We start from the raw sequence: 14,862 nt of genomic DNA, 5'->3' as shown, positions 1-14,862 counted from the left end.
GAGGTCGGTCACGTGAAGGCTACTGCAGAGCTCGTGGGCGGTCTTGGTGAGCGTGGCGCCCAGCCGATTGAGATCGTGGCCGAGGTCGTTGGCCCAGGACGTGGCCGCCGATGGTAGCTGGATCGTCACGGACATGGGGCTCGGCTCGGTCCAAACGGAAAATGACGTCTGCTCTTGCGGTAACCAGAAGGACGAATGTCGGTAGCATACGTGCATTCTCTCTCGGTGAATGGTGCTCCTTCGCCAACATTCGAGATCGACGTGCATCGTTTTTGATCGGGATCGCAACGGCGTGATTACCTAACCTTCAGAACCCGCCATTTTCGTAGAGAAAACACGCATCAATTGGAAGATACTACGCGATGGCTTTCTCAAGGGTATTGTGTGCCGGGCTACCGGTAACTCGTGCCCCGTATTCAGTCTCGGTTTCGATCGTAGGCGACAAGGGGTAGGGTTGTCCCGCCATGATTTATCTTGTAAAACAATTCCACGCCGGTGTAAATACAGACACGGATCCATTAGGGAACGAACCTCTTAGACATGGTAGAGCTGGATGATTTCGCGCACGTCGGCGCGGCACACGGGGCATTGCCGGCTTGTCTCGCGAATATGGTCGGCGCACTTCATGCAAATCGCGGCGTGGCCGCACGGCACACACACTGCGTTTTGCGGCCCGTCAAAGCACACGACGCACTCGCTCGGGACGCGCTCCTCGGGCAAGGACGCGCTGTGCGTCAGCATCGGGGGTGCCGAGGGCGCCGGGTCATTCAACGCCGGTGCCGACGCCAGCGTCAAGTGTGGCGGCGCCATGTCCGGTACAGTTACCGGAGTGTCGTCGTCGCCAAGTGACTTGGCCACCGGCATGGCCAGGATCGACGGCGACGCAGCAGCAGCTGGGGGCGCCGTCGGGGCTGCGGCCGGCACGACAAATGGGGCCGCGGTCGGCACAGCAGCCATTGCGTACGTGTGCCCCAGGGGCGGGGACGCTAGCATCGGGTCGACCAGCATCAACGTCTATCGGAATCATCCAGCGTTAGGAATGGGCTCGAGACGACGAGCGTCGTACCGCGCCTGTCGACATGAAGGCCGCCCACGCATCAAACGACGGCTGGTCGAGGGCGGCGAACTCAAAGGTTTGGGCGGCACCGAGGAAGCCCGCGCTCTTACGCCGTGCGCCCTGGAACGTAAACGCATACGGCTTGTCGTTGAAGACCTTCTCCTTGGTGTTGAGCGCCACGAGTCCCGCGACTTGAAACATAATCGTGGAGCTAGAAACCTATGGATGAGACAATAGACAATATTGGACACAATGTACCTTGGGAGCGGCGAGCGCTGGCCATTCTCAATGTCGAAAAGTGCCATCTCAAGGTACTGGTGCGACCCGACGCGCAGCACGAGTGCGTACCGGCGCGTCCATGACTGCAGCGAGCGCATGCCGACGATCGAGGACGCGAGGTTGTCGACGCTCTCGTACACCCAGCCCTGGAACACCAAGGCGCGCTGCTCGAGGAGCTGGATGCACTGGGCAGACGCTGCGACAAAGTCCTTGTTTTCAATGTTCTTGCGCGCGACGTCCATGGGCGAGAGGCCGCGCTGGTTTTGGAGGTACGGCGAGACGCCAGGAAGACTCAGGAGGTACTGCAAGACCTTCGTAGAGCCTTGGAGGCAGGCGTAGTGCAGTGCCACGTTGCCTTTGTCGTCCTTGGCGTCAATGAACGCGCCGTGCGTCAGCAGCATCTGGGCGCACTGCACGTGGTCTTTGGCGCAGGCCATCATCAGCGGCGTGCGGCCATTCGCACCGTGGTACTCGAGCATGCGCGCCTTGGCGTCCGGCGCGAGCGACTCGAGCAGCGCCACGAGGCCCGGCACGTTGTTGTCGCGCACCGCTTCGTAGACGCGGTCGTCCTCGGACCCGAACGCTTCCTTGACCCACTTGAAGACGCTCGAGACACCCATGCGCAGCTTGCCCTCGAGTTCGTGGCTAGACGCGTCCATGCGCGAGCCGAGCCGCTCCATCTTGGCCTCGACCTTGGCCGCGATCGCTTCAACCTTGCGCTCGAGGCTCATGCTTTGCAACCAGAAATGACCGCCGTTCACGCGTTAAAGCCAACGACCAACGTTCTTGGTGGGGAATGCAGGTCACATGTCCCATCGGGACGTATAATCATCGGCATGTGCCACATTACACCCACGGATCAACATGGCATATGCCACCATGATATCATGCTCCACACCCTTGGTCCACACCCATGTCCGTACCCGAGCCGTCATCCAAGCTCTGATACCCGATCTAAGATTATAGGAGCCCACTTCTTAGTCAGAGACAGCGCCTTTAACCGACTAAGAGGCAAACACTCGAGGCCGGCTGCCGTGCGGGCAACGTCCTGGCTTACTTTCGGCATCTATGTGGCATATGCCGAATTCAATAAAGAACGTTTGATTTGAATTGCATACAGATGGCAAGTGCATTTAAAACTCAGGTCGAAATGAGACGGTTCCGGCTTTCTCCCGGCAAGCCCGCTGAACATTCCTGCACGGGTCGCCGCCAGCATGGGACGCCGGGCGCGACGCAAGGCGATGGCCTCGTCGAGCGAGAGCGACCGCGACGATGCCATGGAGAAGGGCCATGGAAGCGAGAAGCACGCAGGAGCCATGGAAGACCACGCTGAGCGGATGCACGACCACGACTACCGGCGCGAGCTGCACGCGGCCGCGGTCGCCGTGCACGAGGACGCGGTTGCGCAGAGCCGCCATGCGCGCCACGCGGAGCGTCGAAAGGTTCGCCATGAGAAGGCCATGGAGCGCGAGCTGGCCCATCTCGACGAAGAAAAGGAGAGCTACGAAGCCAAGATGCTCAAGATCTACATACAGCACTCGGCGCGCCGCGGGAAGCTCGATGCCAAGCGCGAGCACAAGGAAGCCAAGTACCGCGACAAGATGACAAAACTAGGCGAGCGCATGGCCGAGCTCGGTGTCGAGATGGACAAGCACGGCTCGGGCGACGGCGCGTCGTCGGCTGCGATGATGAAGATTGGCGAAGAGATGGCGCGTCTCGGGGCCAAGATGGAGCGGGCACGCGGTGCGCCGTCATCCAGCTGGAAGAAAGAAAAGAAGGACCGGGCGTACCAGCAGAGCCAAGGCAGCCTCGAGATGTCTGGCGACACGATCAACGTCAAGACGTCCAAGGAACCGAGCGCATCCTTCTCGTCATCCTCGTCCTCATCTTCAGACGGCGACGACCTCAAGAAGCCCGCGCCTCGCAAGCCGACTAAAAAGTCGGTCAAGGGTCTCCACGTCAAGTGGGAACAAGACGGCAAGTCGATCGACGTCCGCGTCCATGGCAGTGGCGACGACGACGACGACGATGAGGACCGTCATGGCGTCCGGCGGGACGACAAGGTATGGCAAGCCGTCATGGCCAACAACGTCGAGGGTCTTCGCGCGCTCTTCCGGAAGCGCCGGGCGCACATTCTCTTCTCGCTCGAGTACCGCGACGAGCAGAAGCGGACGCCGCTCATGATGGCGTGCACGTATGGTTTCGCCGACTGCATGCGGCTTCTCGTGGAGCACGGAGCCAACTTGCATGCGGTGGACAAGAAGGGCAACACGCCACTGCACTACGCGTGCATCAACGGGCAGTTTGCGATCGTCGCGTACCTTGTCCAGCACACACTGGTCTCGCCGTTTGACGCCAACAAGAGCGACGCGACGCCGCTCGCGCTGACGCGCCACGTGCTCGAGAGCAAGCCCGCGAATTGGCTCGACCTCGCCAAGTGCATCGAGCTCCTCGAGCAGCGTATCAAGGTCTTTGAAGGCTGGCTCTACGAGAGCACGCCAAACTTTGTCGCCGACGTCCTCAACATTGCGTCGATGCAGAGCTGGAAGGCGCGGTATGCACTCGTCTTGCGCAATGGCTCGCGGGACGAGCTCGAATTGCATCTGTTTGATGTGCGCCAGGGCCTGCGCCCGCCGATTCCGACGTACGTCGTCCCGAGATATTTGTGGACTCTACGATATGCTTGTAGGTCGATCCGGCACGTGCCCATTACGAACGGCATCCAGTTCAACAAGTCGGAGCGCTGGTGGAACAAGAAGCCCCACACGTTCCTCGTCAACGGACTCTACGAGTTTGCGGCCTTGGACACACCCGGTTTTGACGCGTGGTTTCGTTTCTTCGAGACGGACGCGGTACAGCGCATCGCCCTCGTCAAGTGCTGATGTCGATTCGTTGTAGACATCCATGGTCGAAGATCGCACCGTCATTACCGAAGAGCCGTCCCACAAGATTTTGGTCGAGGACGACGACGACGATATGTCGTCGCCGGACCACTCACCGACGCACCACCCCGCACCGTCAGCCCCCGACGCCATGGACGTGCCCCCTCTCGACGAGATCGGTGCATGGGGCGCATCGCCACCGTCCAAAACGAACAAGATGGCCAAGCAAGCTTCGTCCAAGCCACCGGCACCACCGGTACCACCTGCACCACCGGTACCCCCACTACCGCCACGAACGACGCCGTACTCGCCAATGCCGCCAACCCCCAAGAAAGACAAACAAGTCGTTGACCTCACCGCGGCAAGTGGCGACGCGGCCCCGGCAGCATCGGCCCCCGACTTTGATGACGACGAGGCGACGCTCCGCCGCAAGTCGTCGCTTCTTGACGACGGCGCAATGAGCGATGGCGCCAAGCGCCGAAAGGGCAAGGACGAGTGTGTCGTGTGCTACGACCGGCCGAAAGCCACCGTGTGCGTACCGTGTGGGCACGTCGCGGTCTGTGTCCAGTGCGCCGAGACGCTGCGGCGGTCGACGGGGCGGTGCCCCATTTGCCGGGGCGAAGTGCGCGAAGTTGTCAAGCTCTTTCATGTATAAACACACACTACTCGACTAGATTCGTACACAATGGTCCGTGTGTGATGTGATACTAACCTGTTTATTGTCAACCCACCATAAACAGTGCCAACATTCCAAAGGGTAAGGGTAGGGTTGGGGTTGTGGCATGACCGAGCTTATGTGGCGTAGCCAAACGTCTTAAAGTAGCCCGCGGCCCGCGTCTGGATCACGTGGCGGAGACGCGGCGGCAGCTCGACAAAGTCGTTGACCTTGTAGCCGGCCAAGGCGGCGACTTGAGCCTCAAACTTGGCTTCGATTTTGTCGGTCCATGGAATGCCCGCGTGGGCATAAATGCGCTGGAGCGAGTGGACAGTCGAGGTCGCCAAGTCGGCGTAGGCCACTTCGAGAATGTCCTTGGCCAGCGCGCCCGTGGTTGCGTCGCGGCTCGCTGCGTAGTACGTGTCGAACATGCGTTCGAATTGCCAGAGGAGGTACTCGTTGACTTGCTCGTCCGTCGGCGTGTTGAGGTAGACATACCAGAACATCGTGTTGGCCATGTGGGCAGTCGACTGGAGCACCTTGTACGGGTCGCGGTGGAGGTAGATGAACGTCGCTTTAGGAAAGAGCTTGCGGAGCAGTGGCACGCGCGCCGTATGGATCGGCGATTTCAGCAAGAGGCGGCGGCGCGTCGTTGACGGCGCCTGCACCAGCGACGAGCGCAGCGTGAGCTTCTTGATGAAGAAAAGAAAGGCCTGCGTCCAGCGGGCTTCATCCTCGGGCGTCGCGCCGTCTTCGGGCGCCAGCGTCAAGAACTTGCGAAGACTTGTTTCTTGGGCCATGAACGCAAACGCTTGGTAGTAGCTGGCGCCGTGCGAGAGGACAGAGGTTGCGCACTCGTCTTCTTGGGGCAAATCAAAGTGCAGAGGCATCGCATCCATGGGCCGCGTCGGCGGGATCTTGGACGCAAAGAGGCGCTTGCCCCACTTTTCAAACCAGAGAAAGGCCGTCGGAAAGCAAATGCAGAACGTCGTGCACGTGTAAAACGAGTCGTCGTCGGACGCGAGGAGGTTGTGCAGCAGCGTCGTGCCGGTCCGCATGTGCCCAATGACAAAGACCGGGTCCTCGGGCAGCGGGATCGCGTCAATCACATGCGACGGGTACCACAGCGACTCGACGAGGCCGACGAGAAAAGAAAAATGGACGCAAACGTCAAGAAGAGCGCGCGCGGGACGTACCGCCACTCGATGTGGCGACCGTTCGTGTACAGGATCGAGAGCCACTGCGGCAGCGACACGGCGCCCATCATGTTGTTGGCGGTCGAGAAGACATGCTTTTGCTGGAAATGGAACTGACCGTCGTCGTCGTCGTGGCTCGTCAGCGGCTTGTCGACCATGGTTGGCAAAACTGGCAATGGCAACGACGGCGCGGACTTCATCCGATTGTTCGCAGCTGACTCGTTACCGACACCGTCGTGTAATGTTCGGCTCGTGGATGCACGGATACCCGATCAGATGTAGTATGCATGCCAGTTTGATTTGATGCATCGCTGCATGAACGAGCGTCCTCTGCACCGTGCAGGTGTTGCCACTCATAGCTGTCTCGGAGCTACCACACCTCGAGCATCACATCGCAATGCTGGAGGCAGCGTCGGACCCTGGCGACGCAACAGAAGGTTTGGTAGGACAGTGGGAGTACCACCTTCGAACAGCAATGTCGTGCTTCAAAGAAGGAGCTGCCTTCGTTGCTCAGAGTGTACTGTACTGAGCACGATGGCCCTGTACAGTACGTACTATGCAGTGGGTAGAGCTTCTCGCGTCGAGGGTCCTCGTCAAACACCACCGAAGGCGACGGTTGCAGCAAAACCGGCAGTCCACTGTGCCATCTCACCTGCATGCACGCAGCTTCGTACGCGCGTCACCGTGTTTGAAACACGGAGCACCACTGTACGTTGCACGACAGTCGTCGGTCGTCTGCGCCGTCTACAAATCAGTGGCCCGAGTGGCCCCGAGCTGTGGTCCCGTGAGCTGGCCCCGTGGAATCGTTCGTCATCAGCGCTCGCATCCCACGCTGGTGTCGCGCCGACATTCAACCGCTGCATGTCCGTGCTGCGACGGCAAGTGGAAGCAAAAACCAAGACGGGTCTCGGTTTTGGATGTCGGCGGATTGAACTTTTGTTGAAGCGCACTCCGTCCGAAATCAGCTCAGCCGCTTGCAGGAGCGGGCCAAAGCCACTTACTCTTACGCCATCATCCCAAGCTATTAGTCCCAAAGCGCAATCGTGTGCCTCTTACGTGGCATAGCCAAACGTCTTGAAGTAGCCCGCAGCCCGCGTCTGGATCACGTCGCGGAGACGCGGTGGCAGCTCGACGAACTCGTTGACCTTGTAGCCGGCCAAGGCCGCGACTTGGGCCTCAAACTTGGCTTCGATCTTGTCGGTCCAGGCAAGGCCCGCGTGGGCGTACACACGCTTGAGCGACGGCATGGTTGACGACACTAAATCGGTGTAGGCCACTTCGAGAATGTCTTCGGCCAACGCGCCCGTGCTTGCATCGCGGCTCGCAGCATAGTACACATCGTACATGCGCTCGAACTGCCAGAGCGTGTACTCGGTGACTTGCTCGTCCGTCGGCGTGTTGAGGTAAATGTACCAGAACGCGGTGTTGGCCATGTGTGCGGAGGATTGGAGCACCTTGTACGGGTCGCGGTGGAGGTAGATGAACGTCGCCTTGGGAAAGAGCTTGCGGAGCAGTGGCACGCGCGCCGTATGGATCGGCGATTTCAGCAAGAGGCGGCGGCGCATCGTTGACGGCGCCTGCACCAGCGAGGAGCGCAGCGTGAGCTTCTTGACAAGAAAGGTAAACGCGAGCGTCCAGCGGGCTTCATCCTCGGGCGTCGCGCCGTCTTCGGGCGCCAGCGTCAGGAACTTGCGAAAGCATGTCTCTTGGGCCATAAAGGCGAGTGCGAGGTAGTAGCTCGCGCCATGCGAGAGGAGACTCGTTGCGCACTCATCTTCTTGGGGCAAATCAAAGTGCAGAGGCATCGAGTCCATGGGCCGCGTCGGCGCAATCGCACGTGAGAAGAGGCGCTTGCCCCACTTTTCAAACCAGAGAAAGCAGCTGGGAAAGCCCGCGCAGAACGTCGTGCAGTGGTAAAACGAGTCGTCGTCGGACGCGAGGAGGTTGTGGAGGAGCGTCGTGCCGGTCCGCGGGTGCCCAATGACAAAGACCGGGTCCTCGGGCAGCGGGATCGCGTCAATCACATGCGACGGGTACCAAAGCGACTCGATGAGGCCGAGCGAGAAGGTAAAAAGGGACGAGAGCGTGAGAAAGGCCACGCGCAGGAGGTACGGCCACTCGATGTGGCGGCCGTGGGCAGAGAGGATTGCGAGCCACTGCGGCAGAGTGATGCCGCACATCGGATTGTTCTGCGTTGAGAAGACGTGCTTTTGCTCAAAGTGAAAGAGACCGTCGTCGCACGGACCCGCGGCCATCGCCGCGTCATCAAAGCCCTCGACATTATGATGGCGCTCCATTTTTTGCAAAATAATGGCGCCGAGTCAAGTCGAATACTACATGTACCGGTAGGCTGCTTTTGCTACCAAGATATCTCGGTTCAGATTTCCATGGACAATACTGTAATGTAGTAGGCTGCTTTTGCTACCAAGATATCTTGATTCCGATATCCGTGTGACATGTCCGAGGGCTCCGAAACGTGAAATCCGGACCAAACAAATCCGATTCCAGCCTCTCTATCCCGATATCGAGAACACGAGAGCCATTCATCTTGCACACCGTATGAGCGACGAGCTGCCTACCAAGACGAAGAAGACGTTTCGCTTCTCCGTCGCATCGGATGTCGATCTCCTCAAGGAGGTGATTAACGTGGCCCCGTACGACGCTCCGTTTGGCCAAACAATAGCACGCTGGGAAGAGGTCACTGAGCACATGCGCGGAATTCACGGCGAGCACGTCACGTTTACCGGGTGCCGCAAGCGCTTCGACGACCTCATGGCGGCCTTCAAGAAAGACGCTCTCAAGGCGATGCGAGCGTCAGGCACCGCAGCCGAAGTTTGCGAGCGCGACCTGCTACTTGAGGATATTTCCGACCTTGTGAGTCGAGCGCCAAGTCTCTTCGACTAGCTCCTACGTGTGCGTAGATGGACGCCGTGGCAGACAAGAAAAAGGCAGCCAAAGAAGACAAAGGGAAGAAGGTCGACACGAGCGAGAACGACGGGCACCGCATTCGTGCTGCGGCGCTGCAAGGTCTCAAGCGCAAGACAGCAGGCGGCGATGACGACCAGGAATCGGACCATGAGGACCATGACGAAACGCCATCAAAGAGAAGCAAGCGCGCCGCTGCGGCGACGAACGACGTCGCGAGCGTTGTCAAGGACTTTTTGAGCATGATCGCATCGACCAACCAGCTGAAGCACGAGGAAGTGGCCGCCAAGCGAGAGGAAATTGCCGCCAAGCGAGCGGAAGTTGCCGTGAGGAAGGAAGAGCTCGCGCTCAGGCATCGCAAGCTTGAGCTGGAGGAGCAGCGGTACCTCCTTGACAAGGCCGAACGCGAGGCTCGATTCCAGATGGAGAAAACGGAGCGCGAGGCGCAGCTCCAGTTTATGCGTAGCACCATCGAAATGATGCGGTCTCTTACCTCAAACAAGTAATAAATGTACTCGCATCCTCCATGTAGATGTGTTGCTTGCAGATGGAGAAGCTCTTCGGCCGTGGGTGGGCACAAGCCCAAGCGGCTCGTCACTTGAGTTCCTCACTTCATATTACACGCAGTACAGACATCACGGAAACACAGCAGTGTACTAGTATGCCGAGCGGCTGGAGCCAGAGCTTAGAGCCACCGTTGTAATCCATGCACGTCTGCAGGTAGCGGACGATGCAGCTCCCACTCGACACTCACTCGTACCGGGCTCATGCACCGATTGCACTAAGCCTCGTGCTCGTCAAGATTGGCGCCATTGAAGCCATGACACGAAGTCCAGCAAAAGACACACACATGCAGGGAGTATGGCGGTGTGCAAGGAGAGCAACACAAATGCAGCTTATCTCGCTTGTACTTGAGTCTCTAACCGTCCTTCAATGACGGTCAATGGGGTATTCCCTTGAGGACGATAGACGTCGCATAATTGGACTGAAGAGCTCCAGAAGGCTGGTACTATGTCGTGTCGAGCCTTTTACGAAAAGATTGGGCAGGCTTAGAGCCATCCGTCGAGTTCGATTCGTCATTTGCCAAGCTTCCGGACGCACTTCCATATAACATCTATTTGCAGCGTGCGGGAATATACACCGATATGTACTGAGTATCACTGGGGCTGGTCTCACATTGTCGGACGAGCATTCATTGATGTAAGCCATGGCGTCCGTCTCGACGTGGCATAAGTTAGTAAAGCGTAGTTGTGGCGCAACGCTAGGCGGTTTTGGTATATTGTGGATGGCTTGACGTGTGCAAGCGCGACGCAGAGTTCTGGGCTCCGTGGGCGGTCATTGCACGCTATATTGTCTTGGTAAGCACATGTGTTGCCACTTGAGATACGCACCGCGGCAACACACATAAAAGACGCCCAGCGCTCGTACTCGTCTTCGTTGAAGGCCGCGAGCTCAAAGAGGTCGGGGCGCCCGAGGTAGCCGCCAGGCATCTTGCGCGACCCGGCGATCGTAAAGTTGTAGGGTTTGGGGTTGAACATCTTGCGCTGCGAGTTGAGGACAACGGGATCGTGCACGCGGAAGAGAATCGTCGACCTATTGCGTGTGAGTTAACGCGTAAATGGACATAGAGGACACGTCGTACTGGGGCGTGAGCTGGCGCAGGCCATGCTGCACATCAAAGCAGGCAATCTCGACAAAGTCGGGCGATCCAACCGAGAAGACCACGGCGTACCTAGAGTTGCGTTTGGAGTTTGGAGTTTGTATTTCCGCTCTGTACCGGCGAACCCATGACTGGAGGCTACGCAGACCCAACGCCGAGGACGCGAGGTTGTTGACGCTTTCGTAAAGCCACCCTTCAAAGAGCCGGGAGCGCTACACGCATGTCCAAGCTTGAGCAATATCAACGCGCTGGATTCTGTACCTGCTCCAGAAGCTCCAAGCACTTGGCCGACGCGAGCACTTGTCGACGGCAATCGATGTTGCGCCGGCAGACGTCCATGGCCGAGAGGCCTTCGCGGTTGCGCAGCGCCGGGTCCTGCACGCTGAGCAGCACGCCCACGAGGTCAAAGTGGCTGTGCATGCAAGCGTGATGAAGCCCTGTATGACCTTGGTTGTCTTGCGCGTACACATTGGCGCTGTGCATGAGGAGCGCTTGGACGCACCGCACGTGGCCCTTGGCGCAGGCGGCAATCAGCGGGTCTGTCTGTGGCGATTCAGTTACTCGAGCACAGGGCGCAGTTGGGCGGCGTCGTTGGGCAAACCCGCCAAGTGCTGCAGCATGAGCATGTCGTCGCCTGCGTTGGCCGCGGTCCAGACACGGTTGGCAGGCAGCGTGGTCGTTGCGAGGAGCGAGGCAAAGAGGCCGAGCTGCTTGACGCCGTTCGCCGCCTGCACGACGCGCTGCAAGGCGCTCAGAGATCCCTGCCGCTCGACGGGTCCCTCTTTTACCTTCGTCTCTTGGGACAGCATCATGGGCGGGGCTTCTTGCGGGTTGGGCGCCATCGTCGCTGCGACCATGGCGTCTCCCTAGCGATGTCGGAATGCGTGTTGCCGCCGACGTGTGGGCTCAAAACGGTTCGGAATTTGAGTTTTACAACCGGCCCAAATACCTTGTTTTTATATAGAAGCGACCTCAACGATCAAGTATATGACTTTCAGTATGGACTGGCAAGGCGTGGACGACTCAATGACTATTGAGTTTGCAGTTGCCAGTGTGTGCGCCAAGGCTGGCAAATGCCGTTGGTGCTGCAAGGTTGGGTCGCAGCCCCTTTGACAGGCATAGGCCTCTCATGGAAGATGCCATGGCGCTCCAAAATGGCGGTCCAACTCCAAAATGGCGATCCAACTCAAAAATGGCGGTCCAGCTCAAAAATGGCGGTCCAGCTCAAAAATGGCGGTCCAACTCAAAAGCGCAGACGCTCGTTTTGTTTCACGCGTGTCGTGGAGACAGAAATTCTCGCCAGCACTCACTCTGGTGGGTCGTTTTGAGTTTCATGGGTCGTTTTGAGTTTTGTCCAAGAAAACTCCCTCCAATTGCCAATCAAAGCGCGCCAAAATCCCGTCTTCCGTCCATCATGGTCACGTCATAATGTCTCGTTCATGCGAGCAGGATGTATTACTCGGAGTACATCCGCGCAAGAGGAGGATTCCATTCTGCTATATGGTACTCGATGCGGCACCCAAAGAGGCGACCGTCGGGCATGTACAATACATGTCGTAGTAAAGCCAGCGTCGGATAGCATCGGCAAGGCAGTTCCTTGATGCGTCAGGGGTTTCGCCTTGCTGGCGGTTGCCGTCGAATAAGAAAGAACTCAGAACTCACACGAATGTTTTCCAGATTCGTGCTTCTCCGTGTTTTCTCGTGCGAGATTCGTAAATCGTTTCCCACTGATCACTTCCGATCGCTCGGATCTACAAGCGGTCGCGCGCCTTGCACCTCCCTATTCCACAAGCGCCGGCCTTTCATAAATGCAGTGACATGAGCTACTAGTACCGCTATTGGCATGGACACTACTCACTACTGCCGGCGCGGTTATCGTCTTTTTCACACACGCGACCGGATATTTACCGGTACGCTGTTCCACGCACACCATTTGCGTTTGTTTCGAATCTCCGTTGACGAAGCATTCCAAATAGTGTGCTTGTTCGATTTCGAACGCAAGCCATTCGAATTTTCGAGACGTTGGCAGCCACGAGCGCCTTGTGCACGCTCGTCGGAGGTTCATTTGCGTGTACTGCGACTAGACGGCGGGCATGCCAATGTGCAGTCTGTCCATAGTATGTACCTCTGGCCCGATCCCTCTCATCCGATCTTGAAAGCTTGCTTGAACCCGAGGATCCGCGCATTTCGGGCGCAGCGTGTGGGACGTGGGCGGGAATTTCTCGCGCGGCAGAGAAAAAAAGCACGGGGCCGGCCATGCTATACCTTGGTGTTTGTATACCGAGCGGTGCATTACGTAACGCGCGCCGTGTACTTGGCGTTTGTATGCGAAGTGCATCACGCGTTGTGATTGGCGGAAAATTTTCTCGCGGCGCGTGGGATTGGCGCGTGCCTCTGAGTGGTGGCTACGCTTTAAAATAGAAGGTTTGGCGCTTTGTCTTGGCGTTTGTATGGCATCCGAAAAAGACGGGGGTTTCCGGTTGGGAATTCAGTTGTTCAGCTCCACCGACGAAGACAGCATCGTCTTCCTCGCGTGACCGTCCCCTGCGCCACCTCTTCCTCGTCGTCGTCGCCCGCCATCTCCATCGACGGGTTCCTGGTACATGACGCGTAAGGCGAGGCGCATCGCGCTCATCGTGGTGATGGCCTAGACTTGCTCCATCTCTTCCTCTCTGCACCGTCGCCTCGACCGAGACACTTGCGGCGCGAGGTGGGTGGCATGGCGATTCGCCGCAGCGATTGACACGTGTGCTTGTGCTCCTAGACAGGACTTATAGCCACGGCCATGGCGTACACCTTTACGTGCACGAACGACTGGCTCTTGACGGACGACGAGCTTAAGAGCTCGCCGTCGAGCCGGAAGGGCATTGCGTGGGACCAGGAGGTCGAGCTCCGGAAGAATGGCATCATCTTTTTCGAGAGCCTCGCCAAGATCTTCCGCATCCCGCGCCTTGCCGACTCGACGGGCAAGCAATTGTTCCATCGGTTCTTCACGCGCGAGTCCTTTACGGACCATGACAAGTACCTTGTCGCGGCCACGTGCCTCTTTCTGGGCGCCAAGGCCGAAGACCATCCGCTCGCGATCGCCAACTTTGCCGAGCACTACATTGCGCAGCGCCGGTCGGTCACGCTCGAGTTTGCCTTGCGCTACCACACGATCGAGTCGATCTCGGAGGCCATCTTGGCCAAAGAGTACGTCGTCCTGCACGCGCTCGGCTTTGACCTGGACGTGGCGTTTCCGCACATGCTCTTGAACGACAAGATTGAGCGCCTCGTGGAGCTCCACACGGCGTTGACAACGGATGAGAAGGCATTGCTCTCCAACACGCTCCTCAAGACCACGTGGAGCTTCTTGAACGACTGCAGCCGGACGCCGCTGTGTCTGCGCCTCGACGCCGACGACATTGCGGCCGGCGCCGTGTACCTCGCGGGCATGCTTGACAACACGGTGCCCGATACGGTCACGACCCGCGACGGCCAGCCGTGGGAGTGCGTCCTGCGCACGAATCAAGACATGCTCATCGACGCGGCGACCTTCATCTTGGAGGCGTACGTGTGCGACGGCATTGACGAAAGCAAGCTGAGTCCGTGCATCGTCGAGCTCCTCAACCGCTTCCACCCGTACCGCGGGCTGGAAGAGGTCGAGTTCAACACGGACGACCAGACGTCGCCCTTGTCCTTTGTGTGCATGGACGACGGCGACGACAACACGACCGACCTCGAGTCGGACGTGGTGAATGGCGGCACCCCCGACGACATTGCCGACAAGGCCTTTGAGGACGAGCAGTATGACTACCTCGGGAAGCTCTCGTCCAAGAAGCGTCGCCTCAGCATGGACGACGACGATGACGTGGACGCGTCGCCCTCGTACACGCCGTACTCGCCGCCCTATGGGTGCGATGCGCCGGTGGTGACGCCATTCTCGCCGATTGCCTCGAGCAAGCGGCCGAAACTTTGATTATTTATGCCTGGGCCCCAACCCCGCCCTATTTAAAAAGACGAGAAAAAGCAAGTAGCGGATAGACGACGACGAAGCGACTGCGTGTGGATGTATCTTAACTTATCGCGGTCGGGCTACCCGCGCCCGACCCCATCAACATCATCAGCATTGGGGTTTTGTGAAACATAAAAATAAAGATTAAATTCACACTCATTTCAACCACTCTCTTCCTCTTCACTTTGTTCTCACTGTCGTCCTCGGCTCGTCT

At 58.5% G+C, this 14,862-nt stretch overlaps 7 protein-coding genes across 7 annotated transcripts; 3 read left to right on the top strand and 4 right to left on the bottom strand.

Moving 5' to 3' along the window:
* Window positions 1–448: 448 nt before the first annotated feature.
* On the bottom strand, window positions 449–2,078 carry SPRG_11324 (hypothetical protein). Its single transcript, XM_012351506.1, has 3 exons — window positions 1,316–2,078; window positions 1,067–1,268; window positions 449–1,014 (listed from the first exon to the last, which is right to left on the bottom strand). The coding sequence occupies exons 1-3, from the start codon at window positions 2,065–2,067 to the stop codon at window positions 535–537; spliced, it is 1,434 nt and encodes a 477-aa protein (XP_012206896.1). The 5' UTR covers window positions 2,068–2,078; the 3' UTR covers window positions 449–534.
* A 458-nt stretch (window positions 2,079–2,536) lies between these two features.
* Window positions 2,537–4,945, top strand: SPRG_11323 (hypothetical protein). The gene is made up of 3 exons (XM_012351505.1): window positions 2,537–3,980; window positions 4,026–4,188; window positions 4,235–4,945. Exons 1-3 carry the CDS (start codon window positions 2,551–2,553, stop codon window positions 4,871–4,873), a joined length of 2,232 nt encoding a protein of 743 aa, XP_012206895.1. The 5' UTR covers window positions 2,537–2,550; the 3' UTR covers window positions 4,874–4,945.
* Window positions 4,946–5,010: 65 nt separating this feature from the next.
* On the bottom strand, window positions 5,011–6,275 carry SPRG_11322 (hypothetical protein; the record flags this gene model as incomplete). Its single annotated transcript, XM_012351504.1, has 2 exons — window positions 6,066–6,275; window positions 5,011–6,003 (listed from the first exon to the last, which is right to left on the bottom strand). The coding sequence occupies exons 1-2, from the start codon at window positions 6,267–6,269 to the stop codon at window positions 5,011–5,013; spliced, it is 1,197 nt and encodes a 398-aa protein (XP_012206894.1). The 5' UTR covers window positions 6,270–6,275.
* An 846-nt stretch (window positions 6,276–7,121) lies between these two features.
* On the bottom strand, window positions 7,122–8,366 carry SPRG_11321 (hypothetical protein; the record flags this gene model as incomplete). The annotated part of the gene is made up of 1 exon (XM_012351503.1): window positions 7,122–8,366. One exon carries the CDS (start codon window positions 8,364–8,366, stop codon window positions 7,122–7,124), a length of 1,245 nt encoding a protein of 414 aa, XP_012206893.1.
* A 262-nt stretch (window positions 8,367–8,628) lies between these two features.
* Window positions 8,629–9,521, top strand: SPRG_11320 (hypothetical protein; the record flags this gene model as incomplete). Its single annotated transcript, XM_012351502.1, has 2 exons — window positions 8,629–8,943; window positions 8,991–9,521. 2 exons carry the CDS (start codon window positions 8,629–8,631, stop codon window positions 9,498–9,500), a joined length of 825 nt encoding a protein of 274 aa, XP_012206892.1. The 3' UTR covers window positions 9,501–9,521.
* Window positions 9,522–10,329: 808 nt separating this feature from the next.
* SPRG_11319 (hypothetical protein) lies at window positions 10,330–11,496 on the bottom strand (the record flags this gene model as incomplete). Its single annotated transcript, XM_012351501.1, has 6 exons — window positions 10,330–10,339; window positions 10,399–10,587; window positions 10,637–10,726; window positions 10,772–10,866; window positions 10,916–11,197; window positions 11,224–11,496. The coding sequence occupies 6 exons, from the start codon at window positions 11,494–11,496 to the stop codon at window positions 10,330–10,332; spliced, it is 939 nt and encodes a 312-aa protein (XP_012206891.1).
* A 1,617-nt stretch (window positions 11,497–13,113) lies between these two features.
* Window positions 13,114–14,817, top strand: SPRG_11318 (hypothetical protein). Its single transcript, XM_012351500.1, has 3 exons — window positions 13,114–13,253; window positions 13,306–13,364; window positions 13,419–14,817. The coding sequence occupies exon 3, from the start codon at window positions 13,440–13,442 to the stop codon at window positions 14,610–14,612; it is 1,173 nt and encodes a 390-aa protein (XP_012206890.1). The 5' UTR covers window positions 13,114–13,253; window positions 13,306–13,364; window positions 13,419–13,439; the 3' UTR covers window positions 14,613–14,817.
* The last annotated feature ends 45 nt before the right edge of the window (window positions 14,818–14,862 follow it).

This window comes from Saprolegnia parasitica, assembly GCF_000151545.1.
Source record: "Saprolegnia parasitica CBS 223.65 unplaced genomic scaffold supercont2.81, whole genome shotgun sequence".
Taxonomy (NCBI): Eukaryota; Oomycota; class Saprolegniomycetes; order Saprolegniales; family Saprolegniaceae; genus Saprolegnia; species Saprolegnia parasitica.
The sequence above is the reverse complement of the archived record's forward strand: the minus strand, read 5'-3'. Positions and strand labels throughout refer to the sequence as shown.